The sequence below is a fragment of the Coffea eugenioides genome, chromosome 6, assembly GCF_003713205.1.
Source record: "Coffea eugenioides isolate CCC68of chromosome 6, Ceug_1.0, whole genome shotgun sequence".
In the NCBI taxonomy this organism is placed as follows: Eukaryota; Viridiplantae; Streptophyta; class Magnoliopsida; order Gentianales; family Rubiaceae; genus Coffea; species Coffea eugenioides.
This window is the reverse complement of record NC_040040.1, coordinates 19,025,063-19,037,218: the sequence shown is the minus strand read 5'-3', so window position 1 is coordinate 19,037,218 and position 12,156 is coordinate 19,025,063. Positions and strand designations below refer to the sequence as shown.

Here is a 12,156-nt window from a genome sequence, read left to right as displayed (position 1 = left end):
ATATGTGAGAATCCATGGCTTCCATAATTTAATTGGAATTTTTGTTTGCATCTAAAATTAATATGTTTCTTTCGTGAACCTGAAATTATTATTCTCATTGTCTTTCTAATAAATCTTTGCTTTTTTTTTTTCTTCTCTTTTCCTTTCCCAGGCGTGCACAACATATCCTTGTCATGGTCAAACTTGGGTATGTAAGCCGGACTCTCTCCTCTATATACACATTTTGGATATATGCTTGGCTTGAATCTGCATTTTCTTTGTGCCTGCTAATGTTGATGCTGTGAACGTGGTCAGTCTCTGTCTTGAGCATTCTTCTTGGTCCACTTCGATCATTGCAGAATTAGGGGTTTCAATAGCTTTTATGTTCCATGAATTTGAAAATCCTTAAAGAAGTTACTCCGATTCTTGATTTATTTCTTTGTGCACTGTAAAGTAAACTTGTTATGCTCAACCATTTGCTATGCATGATGCGTTAATAATTTTTTGCTTCACTGGATTAAGCATTAATACGAATGAAACGGTCTAGAGTGACTCCAAATCTTAACAGTTTTTGCTGGCTTTTGTATCTCCATGTGAAAGATAGATTGATCAATGTCACTTCAGAAATCTAAATGTCATCTCAGGAACATCAAGTTTTGAGACGTGGACAACTATAATCACTAGAACTACTGAACATTGAACAGGGCTTGATTCAAGGTGATAATTAGTGGAACTGCAACCAATAATTTCAAATTTGAGTAAATTACAGCAACTAACAAGTCATACTTGACTATATATAAACTATAACATCAGATTTGATTTGCAGAACAGATATCCAACTGTTATATACAGAAGCTTCATTAGTTTTGCTGAGTAGTCTTGAAAATTGCCGTACAAAGATTCAGGTAGAAGTAACAAAAAACTAACATATCATCAACATAAACATAAAGCAGGAGGAGCCCTTTTGATGTTACCTTTTACATATATTTTCTGAATTACCCTTGGCCTTCAGCCTAACACAATATGAGAACTTAAACACACAACAAGATTCTCTCTCCAATTAGAGGATATATGCAATTGCAGTGACAAATGTCCTAGGTATGCTGATCAGCAAACTAAAGTAGTAGTTAAAAAATTGATTCATTGACTTGGAACTTTTCTTTAAGTAACGATATCCTCTGCTCTAATGTTATCCTTAATCTTTTTTGTACTTAATGCAACTTAGCAATGATGAGTATGATCATTGCTGGATTTGCTGTTGGAGAAACTGTACTACTAGTGCTTCCAGATATAAAGGTTCTTTACTAATGTGCTTAACGGCCTTTGATTTATAAAGTGCCTGATAACTAAGATGTAATGGCTAACAATGGGTGGCCATCTTAGAATTAAACATATCTGGTGGATCAATGAACTTATATACTCTTCCTTACATGTATGTTCAAGAAGCCTAAACAGAATTTCGAATTGATGTTCTTTTTGATAGTCGTTTAGTTCTGTATGTCTGAATTACGCTTGATGAAGAAACATATAATTTTTGGTGTGCAATTAAATATTTTGGAAGAAGACTACATCAACATAACTTACCAGAAAGAACAAAACCAGTGAGAGAGATTTAGATAACAGTTTTCATTTGGATGTTTTATGTCTTCACCTGAAAATTTTTTTTCCAGGAAAATGGCATGCATGGAAAAAGTGATTCTGGCAACCGTTTCCTGCTTTCAGATGACAGTTTAGAGGTTGTTAATATAGCGTAGAATATTTTTTATAACAAATTTACACTCTATCCGAGTTTAGATCTAGTTGACTGCATGGATATAAGGTAACATCTATAATGGTCTGATGGCATTGAAGAATTATGTGTTAGTTTGATTGTGAAGTATGTTTAATGTGTCATAAGTGCATCAATCAGTCTATGCCAAGCAAGTGGTACGGTATCCATGGGAAAAGGGGGCGGGACCTAAAATCCATCAATATTTTCATGAGTTGGTTGAAAGGATGATATGCAAATGTATTTTACTAAAGAAATGGTTCTAAGAGCTGATGAGATTTAAACTACTTTTCGTCCAGCATAGGGGCACGCTGTATGGAATTTCTGATGTGGAGCTGAGTGGGGAGATTGATTCAGTTATCTTCCTTCTGTTGTTTGATCTGTTTGCGAGGAGTATAACACAAAGACTTTCCAGTTTCAGAGACAGCTTAGTTCAGCACAAACTTTTCTTTTTGTCCTAATGTAATGTTTTACATAATATTTTGTGTTTTAGGTGCATCCAGACTTGCAAAGTATGCACGACTCTAGGTTGGCATTGCCTCTTGAATTGGCGGAGGAACCAGTGTATGTGAACGCGAAACAATACCATGGGATTTTAAGGCGAAGACAACTGCGCGCAAAGGCTGAGTTGGAAAATAAGGTGGCGAAAGCTAGAAAGGTTGGTTTTAGCTTTTGTTTAATTGATCTCAGTGGATCATGTGATGCACTCTCCAGCGTCCACTGATGGTTTTAGAGATCATGTTGTATGATTAAGGCTTCTGTTGCTTGCTTTCCAGCCGTATCTTCATGAATCTCGACACTTGCATGCTATGAGAAGAGCCAGAGGTTGCGGAGGCAGGTTCCTGAGCAAAAAGAATGTTGATAAATCAGATAGCCGTGCTGCTTCCAAGAAGAGCATCGATTTTAATGCTACGCCCACAGAGATGAAGGATTCACTTGGTTCTCAGCATCCCTTTTCCAGCACTTCTCAGAAGAGCTGTAACGAAGTGAGGGGGTTTCTGCTCCAAGAAATGCAGAACACAAACACTTTTGAATGGGGATATCAATACCATTGTAAAACTCAATAACTACCAATAGGGACTTCCAGGTAACCATCGGACTGGAAAGTTGGGATGGAGAAATTCCTCACCACTGCTAAAAAGTGTCTTTTAGCTTGATACAATGTTGATAGCTTGTAAAGTTGTGTGTGATACTGTGACACATTCTGCAGCTGTGAAACGGGCGTTTCTATAAGAGGGATGGATCGTTCTTACGAGCAAAATTTTGGTCTGAGAGTTTCGGTTGTATGGTTAACGTATTTCTGGTGGCATATGAACCAATTACTGATGTATTTAGCAGCATGGCTGCAGCTGCTTAGCTATCAAAACAATCTTATGACACTATAATTATTAGCCTCAAATGCACTTCTTGTTTAAGGCCAATGTTTCATAGGCGGGATGGACCTCGAACTTTGCTGCTTCCAGCCTCCCCCTTTCCTTTACAATGTGGACACGGCTCAAGGTTGTGTGTGAAACTTTTTGGAAAAATATTTTTGCAAAACTACAACTACGTTTTTCCAATACAGTGATATGTAAAATGCTTGAGGCTAAAGTGAATCGAGCTAACTTGTGAGAGCTTGTCAGCCTGCTCAGTCACTAATCAATGTACTAATCGTTGTGACCCTGCTCAATCACTAATCACTAATCCGGGTCGGGTTGAGTTCGACGGAGCTTTTTGGTCGAGTTTGAGCTGTTTAATACTTGACTTGACGAGGTTCTTAGTAGAATTTTTTGAGCTGTTCGATACTTGACATAAATGCTCTTAGAGCCTAATAACATATATTCCTTTTATTTTATTTTTTATATGTATTTAGAGTAACATATATATATTATCTATTATAAAAAATAATTATTATAATTCATTTCAATTTAATTTGAGGTTAATCAGGTTCGAATTCAAGCTCATATATACTTGTACTTGAATTCGAGTCGGACCTTGAATGTTCAAGTTTGACCTCGAATTTGGACCCAGCAAAGCGAAGTCAAGCCCAGTTGGATCCCATTCTTGGGTTTTTGCGGCCTTGTTTGAGGCCATGGTAAAACATTTTTGGGGAATTGGGGGAGTACGTGTTCATTGCTGGATTTTTTTTTTTTGTTATTGTAAAACTTAAGTCAGATTACTCTAGATTCCAGCAGTCAGAAATCTGAACTGTTTTGAGCTTTATAGTTAAAAAGGTCACTAGCAAGCTTGGAAAAAAAACATTTGGAGTCCAAATTTTCCTAAGAGTGATGCTCTTGGTTACTAGGTCAAGGAGTACACGGTAAAATTGTAAATTGCAAAATTGTAAGGCAATTCTGAAATTGTAACGAAGGTAAAAAATTTTAAACTACTACTGCTCTGGACTGTAAGACCAAACTTTTAAAAGGATTGAGCAAAATCAAAACGTACTGTTTATCAGGTTCTTCAATTCAAATTTAATTTGAATAGTCCTAGTAAAAAGTCGATTAATGTGATCGTTGTCATTGATTGATACGAATTTTTCTCATCAATAAAACATTACTTAGTTTTGAACTAAGATGCAACTCTTGTGCTTCTTTTTTTAAAAAAGCCTTTAGCTTTATGAAACATTTAAATCACAAATTTGCTTTTATTTTTTGAATAAGTTTTCAATAATCACTTCTTGGTAGTTGTTGAAGAAAATGCCTATATGAAAATTGAGAGCAATTGGATCTCCTGAAAAGGCGATTATTTGTAAATATTTTGTTTATATCATACACGCATTTTCTAATAACTTTTTTTTTTTCATCTTTTTTAATGACTTTTTGATCTCACGTATATCATATTACAAAAATGTGTTATAGTTTATTATTCACTAACTTTGATCTCACACAAAAATTAGTTGAGCCTTTTGTCTGTGATTTGTGATGCATATACATGAGTGATGAGTGGATGTGGGGGATGGAATCAATAAAGGCAAGAAAGGAGGACTGACCAAATCCAAATCAAATGGACTCTGTCACCATCATCAGCAATGTATCTATGGTGGTAAGATGTCTATTCATTTCCTAGTACCAACTACCAACCAAATTTGTAAATTAGTTGATTCCTAAGTCTCCAAGTCGAAAATAAAACAAAAAAAAAAGGAAAGGAAATTATGACTTCTATTAACTCTAATGCTCTTTCACATCTTGTTTTGTTTATTTGTTTATTTTCTGATTCAAGTGAAACTCTTAGAAGCGTAAGAACACCCTCCCCTCCCAAAAAAAAAAGAGAGAGAGGAGAAGAAGGAGGAGGAGAAGATGAAGAAGTCTTGGTAGAGAAAGAGGACGAGTTACATATGTTCTTATCAGTTGGATTGGATTTTGGAAGCACGTCTCTATGCATTTAGAATGCAAAAAATGGCCTTGTTTGGTAGGCAAGTTTTTTACCAAGTTTGTCTGCTACAAGTTTTTTAAAAACTTTAACTACAGTAATCCCAAAAATTTCAAACTATACACTTCAAAATATTAAAAAATGTACACATTTTAAAAAATTTTTTAAAAATTCTACAGTAAACTACAGTAAAATTTTAGACAAACATCCAAAAAATTCACTTGTCAAATGGGGCCATGGTATTACGAAAAACATCTGAATGCCTTTTTTTTTTAAAAAAAAATATTATTATACTTGAAACATAAATACGTTTTTTTAACTGCCTTCTCATTTCACATGTATCAAATCATAAAAAATATATTAATAAATATTTCAACTAATAAATCCAAACACAATTAAAGAAAGTAAGATTCCTTAACCGAAGAAACAACGACACAATTAAAGAAAAACTAGCAGGAAATTTCCTAGAATTTTCAAACAAAAGACATGTCTTAATTATCATCAGGTCCACATTCCAATATCAGTCAACACTAGCTTTGAAAAGCTTGTACCAAAGAAGAAAGCTTACTAATGCCGGCAGAATTTGGCAACTTGTAGCGGGAAGATAATAATAGCAGGCCGGACAGACATGTGGCCACTTGCAAAATTCTGAAACTTTGAGGGGCCCATTTAGCCTTTCGAGAAACATAACAGAATTCTTTTCTAGGGGCCCTCCTCGTGAATGGGCCAATTCTACATCGAGTATCCTATCATAAAACGAGGACACCGCACTGCGGCTGGGCTGTCTCCGTCACTTGACAAGTTGGATCTCTCCCCCGGCCCCAGCCACCGCCCTGAGTTTTTAAAACGAATTTGAAAGTCCTGTTCAACGCTTCTAGAAGCCTATTGCAAAATTACTTAATTCCTTGGGCCAAAACTTCAATTTGGTCCCTCAAATTTACAAGTTTTGTATTGATCTTGCAAGAATAACATAAAATCCTAAATTGGTCCTCTTAGTTGAAAGGTTTCAACTTGGTCATCCAAAATAGCGTGAAGTCTCAATTCGTACTCTCAAAAACTAGAAGATCATTAGGGAAGGGTTGGATTGAGTAGTAAGATGACGGGAATTATAAGTAGAAGATTTTGAATTCAAAACATTCTACTTATCAAAACACAAATCTAAAAGATTATCAATTTGATGTTCGAAATTCAGAAAATCGTTTAAACTTGATCTTCCAAACATATGATGGTTGGATGCATCACCTTTTAACTTTTTATGAAAGGATTCTATTGTAAAAATAAAAGCTAAGCAAGGCCATCTTATTAGTCATCTACAACGAAAGCTTTTTTTCTCCTAAGATTCCTAACACTCCTTTGTCCTTTAATGCAAAGAAATCATCTTTTATCTCCTCTTTTAGGGTAGTTGCAACTTGGGCACTACTTGGATATGTTAAGGTAGATTTATCATAGGCATCCAATTAAGGAGTTGATCCACACATGCTCAATCATTCATCCCAACAGCCTTGCCTGATTGCTTGCATGTGATTGATATATCACTACCAAGTTCAAGTTTCTGTTAAACTTCAATTCTTCCAGCTCAGGGAAGATTATTAATTCTTGAAGCAAACGTGTTGTGGTGATTGACACTATTGTGGTCTATGAATTATGACCCACCGTGCCTCCTTTGCAAGAAGTCACAGGGGAAATTCCCTTCCCACTGTCTTTGATCCGTTTGATGGTAAAATTTGCCAAACAACTGTTTCTTCACGGACAACTTGCTTGTTTCTGTGTACATCACAAATTTCTCCACCATGCAGGAACCATCAAAGATCAGAGAGCTAAAAAAATTGTGGATCTCACTACTTTTGATGGACGGTGCCAAAAGCGCGATTATTGTCGGCAAACATACTCTGCTAGACCTAGAAATCAAATATTGTGCCTAGTGCAGCTATCATAAATCAACTTGGCTGCTCATGTTGAATATCAATTGTGATTTGAAAGATCAGGGATTTGTAATCCGCTGTTCATCATGATCATCTTCTGGCTGTTACACTACTGAATTCTTGATCGTAATTAGTTGCTAGACATCTGTGATCTTCATTCGCTCACTTCATAATCGATGGTCCCTCATCTTCAATTTCATATTCTTGAATCACTTCAACTTCATGCAAGTGCTCTCCATCTCCTTCTACAGCCACTTTATTAGTAAGTTATTCATGTTAGTTTGGGAATTTCAAGACTGTTTTAAAACACACATAATTAGCATAAAGTCCACTAAAAAGCGCAGTTTTAGTTACATCAGGTTTTGTCAATTATGGTGAAAACTATGGCAAACATAATCCAAACAAAAGACAGAGTTGGATCATGCAATGATGATACCCTGTTATGGCAAGGGAACACTTTTTGAGTTTCTTGTGTTAGTACTAGATATTCCTAGACAGTGAAGGGAGTTAATTTCTTGATCTGGCCAAGCAATTAGCAGCCCATTTTGTACACTCTAAAGGCAACGCAAAGTGCTAGATCAACAGTATTTGTTCACCCAAAAAATTGAAAAGACCAACCAGGATAAAGAAGTCGAATACATGTCCATGCATGAGGGGAAAAAAAAAAAACACGAATAATAACTCAAAAGATGCATGCCCAAATAAATCCCTCCATGGTTCAAGACTCAAGACTCAAGACGTCAATCTTTTTGCTTCATCATCTCTCAAAGTAAAAGGAAAAGGAGCAAGAGTTTGAGACTAGAAGCTCAACCAATATATATATATATGGAGTAGGCATTCTATCTACTGTGTGGCGGGAGGTTAAAAGTTGAAATGGTTACCTCTCCAAATCATCTATGCTTTAGAAAAATGACTTTTCAAAGTAAAATTGATTCTTTATGGGAATCAGAACTTCAGAAAAGCTTCAACTTGTCTTAGGTTAACTGAAAAGAAAAATGACTGAAGAAGAGAGGAAAGAGAAAACTAAAGTCAAGTAGAAAATTGATGTTGGCTAAGGTTTATGACCATTTATGCCATTTGTCATTGAATCACTGGTATAAATATCGAGTCCTCTTGTCCTTCCTGGTGCCCCTCCTTTGAGTGAGGACAAATCCAGCAAAAATCTGCACGTAAGTTCCAAAAGTTAGAAATATTCATGGGACATGAAGAAGACAGGCCTACCTGTAAACCACATACATGTTTTTGGAAGCTCTTTCTCGAGTGCCACAACTTATAAGAATCTTCTTATCAATCTTTGATACCGAATGGTCCCTTGGCAAGTCGACTAATGGCGGAGCTGCAACAGAAAGTACCCGCTTTAGATAAATAAAATCTCTAGTTGGAACTAAAAATGAGGCACTCAAAAGAATGTACAAGACAAGGCATACATGATTCATTTATTATCTCCACAGCTTCATCAAGGTCCAACAGTTTCTACATCAATAACAAGATAAATTGTGAGCGTAAGATTTAAGAGGGGCGATGTGGAGTGAATGGCAATCTGGAGGATGAGAGCCAACCTTAAGGCTCGCATAACAAGTCTCCAGGTCATCATTCACCAAAATGTGATCAAAGAGTCCTTGTGACTTGGCTTGTTCAAGCTCAGCCTTTGCATTTTGTAGTCGCTTTTGGATCTGTTGTTCAGTTTCAGTTCCCCTGTCAAAGTCAATAAACTTCATCTCAATCCAACAGATGATGTGAGGACAGCAAAATTTGAATGTCTAGGTGAGCCCACCTTGCACGAAGGCGCTTCTCAAGCTCCTCAAACGAGGGAGGACAAACAAAGATGAAAATGGCTTCAAGAGAACTAGCCCTCACGGACCTTGCCCCTTGAACATCAATATCAAGGATGCATCTCTACACAAAATCATACAAGACCATTTTCAATGTTGCAATACTGAATTTAGCCATGCACTTAATTTTGACTACGAGATACTGGCATAATCATGATGGACTGTAATCACCTATGGATGCGTATCACATCAAACCATGACGCCATTCATTTTTTCATCTTCTATCCAACGAATATTGATCCCAAGGGCATATCAACTCATTAAAGCTCCAAATTTTGTAGTGATTTAGCAAAAACAGGAATTTTAACAGAAACTGAATATGAAACATTGATGAAACAGGAATTTAACCAGTCAGGTCGTGTCAAGAATCTAACTTAAAGGTGACAACCAAAAAGTAAAGGCTCCAAGGTTGCTAACAGACATCAAAACTACATATTGGAACCAAAGGAGGTATCGCATAGGAAAGTGCAAGTTTAGCTGATTTTGTGAAGCTATTGACTAAGGTCAGCTAAATAACCTGTAATGGTATTTTATCTACCGAATGATCTGTTTGATAGTCTCTTAATATCAGATCCCATATTTGTATACATATAACAATAAGGGGTCATAAACACCATTTTTCTCTGCTAATTTAATCAGGAAGACACAACAAGGGTTGCCAATTTACCTTTCCAGCATCTGCAACCACCTCAACCACTTCTATGCTGGTTCCATAGAGATTTCCATGAACTTCAGCAAACTCAAGAAACTTTCCGTCTCGAATCTCTTCCTCCATGACGCTTCGTTCAGTAAAATGATAGTGGACCCCATTCTGCTCTCTCTTCCTCGGAGCACGGGTAGTATGGCTCACAGAAAACCCAAATGTTGATGGAAATTCTTTCATCAGTGCAGATATTAAGGTACCCTTACCAACTCCAGAAGGCCCACTGATAACGATTGGCTTTTTAGCATCACCTACAACTCCTTTGCTCCATGCAACCACCTCAGTTCCAAATTCCTTTCTCTTCTCTTGGACAAAGGGTGTGTCTACCTGTTCATGGTGGATCTATAGCATAAAAAACAGAACCATGTGCACTGACCAAACTTCAGAAAACAAATTCGTGTGCATTAATTACAGAATCTAAACTGGCCATCTTAATTAAGGCTCTTTAAGATATTTTACGCCAATCGCCATTTAACTTTTATCAAACCCAGCCAAGATCCATATCTAACAGCCACGAAAATAAAAAAAAAAACAAAAGCACCACTATTTACTAACCTCAAGGAACCAAAAGCAGTCATCTGGGCTAGAATCCCCCTTGAGAATGAAAATCCGATCCTCATTCAAAATCACAGCTGAAATCACTTCAGATGGTTTCGGTCTTGTTCCCAATACAGTGGGTGTAACCCTTCAAATATAAGTAAAATTAAATCACCCAACATCTATAATTCATAAAGTTAAAAAAAAAACTTTATATTTCAGAATCAAAACTCACCATCCTCCAGTACGTTTATCAGAAACCCGAACTTCAATCGTGGATTTTGATCCATGGTCAGTCCCACCAATTAAATACTGATTTAAACCAAAAATATATATATAAAAAAAGGAACAAAGCAATCATTCAGAATTGCCATCACCTGATTAAGTCACAAAAGAAAGTTATATTGTAGAACTGCATTAAATACATGTAAGGGAGCACCATACTGTTTTATTTCCAACATTAACAACCGTATTGTGGCCTTCGGATTTCAAGTCAAATCCATTAGGATAATCTCCAGGTAGATCATCTGCAACGAAAGCTGGAGCTTCCCCCTGAATTTTGCAGCAAGATATAGATCAGATCATGACAAACCAATCACTATAATTCTATGCATTCCAATAAAACCAATCGAAGATCATAGAACTCACCATAGATACAAAAAGCTTTCCTCTTTTTCAACGTAATCCCTGACTGAAACACGAAACAAGATTTCGAATAAATCCCTGATCCTAGATCTTACATTGCAACGAAATCTTTCAACTCAGTAGACAAGTGCTCAGATTGATATAAAAATTTAGAATGCATCCCAAGTTTCCATTTTTAATGCCTTTTCCTTCTTGAAGGGTCAAAGTTCTCTCTCTCTCTTTTTTTTTTTTGGATTGATTTCAAAATCAATGCTAAAACCCCACCTGGAAACGCCATGTGATAAAAAAGTTCATATAAACAAAAGCCCTGATGCTAATTTATCAGGTTGTTCGACACAATGTAAAATACCACAAACATAATAACAACAAAACAATATATCAAACACATTGTGCTGCCTCATAAGGAATTACGTCCGTGTTTGTTTATGCAGAGCTGGAAGAGGGAAAATAACATAAAAAAACAACCTTAATACAGCATAGCCTAATCATAAACTCATGATTTGAGGTAAAGGGATTATCAAATACCTGCTACAAAAGGGAGGGGCAAGAAGCTAGATTTTTTCTTTTTCTTTTCTATATATATATATATATATATATATATAATCTTTTGAATGAATATAAACGGAAGTAGAGTAATTTCAAGAAAGGGTCAATAAAGGAAACCACTTTGAGTGATGAATTCGACTTAGATAAAGATTCCCCACTCCCCAGTTGTCAAAGGAAAGCCGGCAAAAGACCAGAAACTTTGACGAGGAAGAGGAAGTTGGAAGAAACCTTAAGGAGCATGGCTTTATTTGTAGCCTAAGCAAAGGAGGTGATGGGTAAGGGGAGCTAGAAGGCAGGGCAGGCGGGGTGGGGGCCAAAGCCAACAGAAGGAAGGACTTAGGAGAGCGGTGGCTTTTTGGTCTCATTCAGTTCACGCACTGGACAAGACCAGGTCGGGTTCTTTTTTATATTTTCTATTCTTGAAGAAAAAATTCCTCAAATTAGGGCAAATTTCGGCAATATATATATATGTATTGGTTTTAATACGGAGGCTTCCGTGAAAGTTGGGGCCTTGGGGATGTAGAATTGGAATCCTAGCCCACGAGCAAAGCAATAATTAATATGTTATCCTCTGAGCCACTCATTCTATTGATGGTTTACAAATGAATTTCGTTTGATTTCTTAATTTACCCGCAAAAAAAATCCAATGTATGTGCAGAATTCTCGTATTAAGTTAGATAATAAATTCAATTTTCCATCTCTTTTCATTTTTCAGTTAATAACCTACTTATTTTAATCTATGCTAACTCTTTTTTCTTTTTTTTTTTTGACATGTGATGCATACTAATCCTTTTTGTTTTCTAATGTAATCCACAATAATCCTAAATCAGGTACATATTAAAAATAAAATTATATAAAAATTGTCCGTAATAA

At 36.2% G+C, this 12,156-nt stretch overlaps 2 protein-coding genes across 3 annotated transcripts; one reads left to right on the top strand and one right to left on the bottom strand.

The window, feature by feature from the left end:
* The first annotated feature begins 157 nt into the window (after positions 1 to 157).
* On the top strand, positions 158 to 3,178 carry LOC113775617 (nuclear transcription factor Y subunit A-7-like). The gene is made up of 4 exons (XM_027320570.1): positions 158 to 187; positions 1,650 to 1,715; positions 2,241 to 2,405; positions 2,524 to 3,178. Exons 2-4 carry the CDS (start codon positions 1,659 to 1,661, stop codon positions 2,812 to 2,814), a joined length of 513 nt encoding a protein of 170 aa, XP_027176371.1. The 5' UTR covers positions 158 to 187; positions 1,650 to 1,658; the 3' UTR covers positions 2,815 to 3,178.
* A 3,582-nt stretch (positions 3,179 to 6,760) lies between these two features.
* LOC113775034 (guanylate kinase 2) lies at positions 6,761 to 11,666 on the bottom strand. 2 transcript variants are annotated; one of them, XM_027319752.1, is made up of 12 exons: positions 11,263 to 11,666; positions 10,741 to 10,783; positions 10,537 to 10,644; positions 10,328 to 10,404; positions 10,111 to 10,240; positions 9,520 to 9,882; positions 8,795 to 8,916; positions 8,580 to 8,715; positions 8,448 to 8,493; positions 8,257 to 8,356; positions 8,086 to 8,183; positions 6,761 to 7,274 (listed from the first exon to the last, which is right to left on the bottom strand). In XM_027319752.1, exons 2-12 carry the CDS (start codon positions 10,741 to 10,743, stop codon positions 7,183 to 7,185), a joined length of 1,275 nt encoding a protein of 424 aa, XP_027175553.1. In that variant the 5' UTR covers positions 10,744 to 10,783; positions 11,263 to 11,666; the 3' UTR covers positions 6,761 to 7,182. The 2 variants fall into 2 exon arrangements, with proteins under 2 accessions (XP_027175553.1, XP_027175554.1); XM_027319753.1 differs by having other exon boundaries at positions 6,761 to 7,265.
* Positions 11,667 to 12,156: the final 490 nt, after the last annotated feature.